The 1,922-nt window shown below is 63.1% G+C and overlaps 1 protein-coding gene across 1 annotated transcript; it reads right to left on the bottom strand.

The window, feature by feature from the left end:
- Positions 1-95: 95 nt before the first annotated feature.
- On the bottom strand, positions 96-1,287 carry LOC104622164 (spermatogenesis-associated protein 20-like; the record flags this gene model as incomplete). The annotated part of the gene is made up of 3 exons (XM_010288856.1): positions 96-295; positions 435-643; positions 1,119-1,287. Coding segments are annotated over 3 exons (578 nt in total), but the record flags the coding sequence as incomplete, so codon positions are not given.
- Positions 1,288-1,922: the final 635 nt, after the last annotated feature.

Genomic DNA, 1,922 nt, shown 5'->3' with positions numbered 1-1,922 from the left:
GTGGGTGGCAGGAGGGAGAAAGCAGGGAGCTGTGACTGCACCCACACACCACCTCTGCCCGCCACGGCAGGGGACACGTGAGCCCCAGCCTGTACCTGTTTGAGGGTGTGATGGAAGACAGCGGTGGCCCGGGCCATCTCTGGCAGGGTTATCGGGATCTTCTGCAGCCTCTCTGAGAAGGCGGCCAAGATCCGCTCGGCTTTCTCCACCCACTCCATGTGGCCGGAGTAACAAGCCACTCGGAGCAGGTTTGTGACAGCAACGGAGTTGGCGGTGGGCTCTGCTCCATCTTGGTCTGCGGGGGACAACAGCTCCTCTGTCAGCCAACGCCTCGCCACCCCACGGCTCGGTCCTCCGGCCAGGGTCACCCCTGCCCTCCCTCAGCTGCCCCACACCGCAACCTATGCAGAGCATGGCCACGTCCCCCAGCTCACCGTCCTTCAGGCGCAGGAGCAGAGAGGGGTCACCAGCCTCGCTGGAGAAATACGCAAAGCCTTTGGGATCCCAGAAGAGCTTGTCTTGCGTGTGCTGGAGCTGCAGGGCCCACTCCAGCCAGCTCTGCTCCAGCGAGGCTTCGTACAGGTCAAAGAGAGCCTGGATGACGAAGACGTAATCCTCCAGGAAGCCCTGGATGGGCACAGTGCTGCAGTGGCAGATGGGGAAGGGGCATCAGGGTCTCTACACTGGCCAGGTGGGAAATGTTCTCCAACCCAGTGGTGCTGGCAGGGTAAAGCCCTATCTACTGGTGTCTGTTACCCACGGAGATGCCACCTCCCCTGGCCTGGCCCTTCCTGGAGCTCGGTCTGAGTCAAGCAGCGGCCAAGCCAGCACACGGCTCAGCCCCGGGTTTCTGTACAGCAGGGGAGGGCAGCGGGAGGCTCCTGCCAGCCGGGAGGATGAGGAATGGGAAAGGATTTGACCTTAATTCCTCCTCACTGGGTGCAGGGCACTAATCTATCCCAAACCGCACCGGAGGCATTTCTGCGCAAGGCAAACAGCCTCCCTCCCTCCGAGTTCAGTCCCGGCTGGAGGAGGGCAGGATGGGGACCGCTGAGGGCCTGGGCAGCACCTGCAGGGTGGCCAGTCGGTGCGGAGACCCCCCCCGCACCAGTGCTGACCTCTGCTCCACCGCGCTGTCTGCGCCCCGGTAGCAGCTCCGCAGCAACCTCCCACTGGTGGGGTCGAAAAGGTGTCTCCGCAGGAAGGCGGCCGCCTGCGCGGCCCGGCTCACGTACTCCTGCTTGGCCAGGGCCGCCCCGGCCTGGGCAAAGCCCGAGATCATCAGCCCTGCGTGGGCACAGACACGGGGACAGGCTCAGGGGGAGGGGGGCACAAGGGACCGGCAGGGGTGTCACTGTCTTTCCTTTAAAGGATGCTCAGCGTGAAGCGCATCCTCCCTGACGTTCGAGGCAGGTCAGGGCTCAGTCATCAGCTCTTCCACTCAGTTCAAACCACCAAGAAAGTCACTTACTGTCACCAAAGAGAAGAGCAGAGGGCGGCAAGGCCAGCAAGAGCTAAGCCTGCGCATGTGGGCAGGAACAGGGCTTAAGAGAGGCTTCCCGTTTGCAGGACGTGGTATAACTCCAGCTCACGCCAGCTCCAGACCCAGCTACCCCGGCATTTACTGCTGGGAGCAGCGCCTGGGGTTACCTGCTGCAGGACACCCAGACAGACGGACACAGAGCTGTGGTCGCCCCGCTAACGCGGCAGTGGAGATGGGATCTGCGCCCACCTGGGTCCTGAATCCCCCACTCAGTCCTCTTCCCCAGAACCCAACCATGGCAGCCAGGCTGAGCCAGGGGAAGAGTTTTGCTGCTCTCTGCTGGCAACAGGGAAGGAAAATAAGGCCAGAGCAATTTCCCGACCCTCAGCAGCCCCACGGCTTGCAGATGGGGGGGCTGGTTCCCCCAGGTGCTCCCACA

Source organism: Phaethon lepturus, unplaced genomic scaffold, assembly GCF_000687285.1.
Source record: "Phaethon lepturus isolate BGI_N335 unplaced genomic scaffold, ASM68728v1 Scaffold52256, whole genome shotgun sequence".
Classification (NCBI taxonomy): domain Eukaryota; kingdom Metazoa; phylum Chordata; class Aves; order Phaethontiformes; family Phaethontidae; genus Phaethon; species Phaethon lepturus.
The sequence above is the reverse complement of the archived record's forward strand: the minus strand, read 5'-3'. Positions and strand labels throughout refer to the sequence as shown.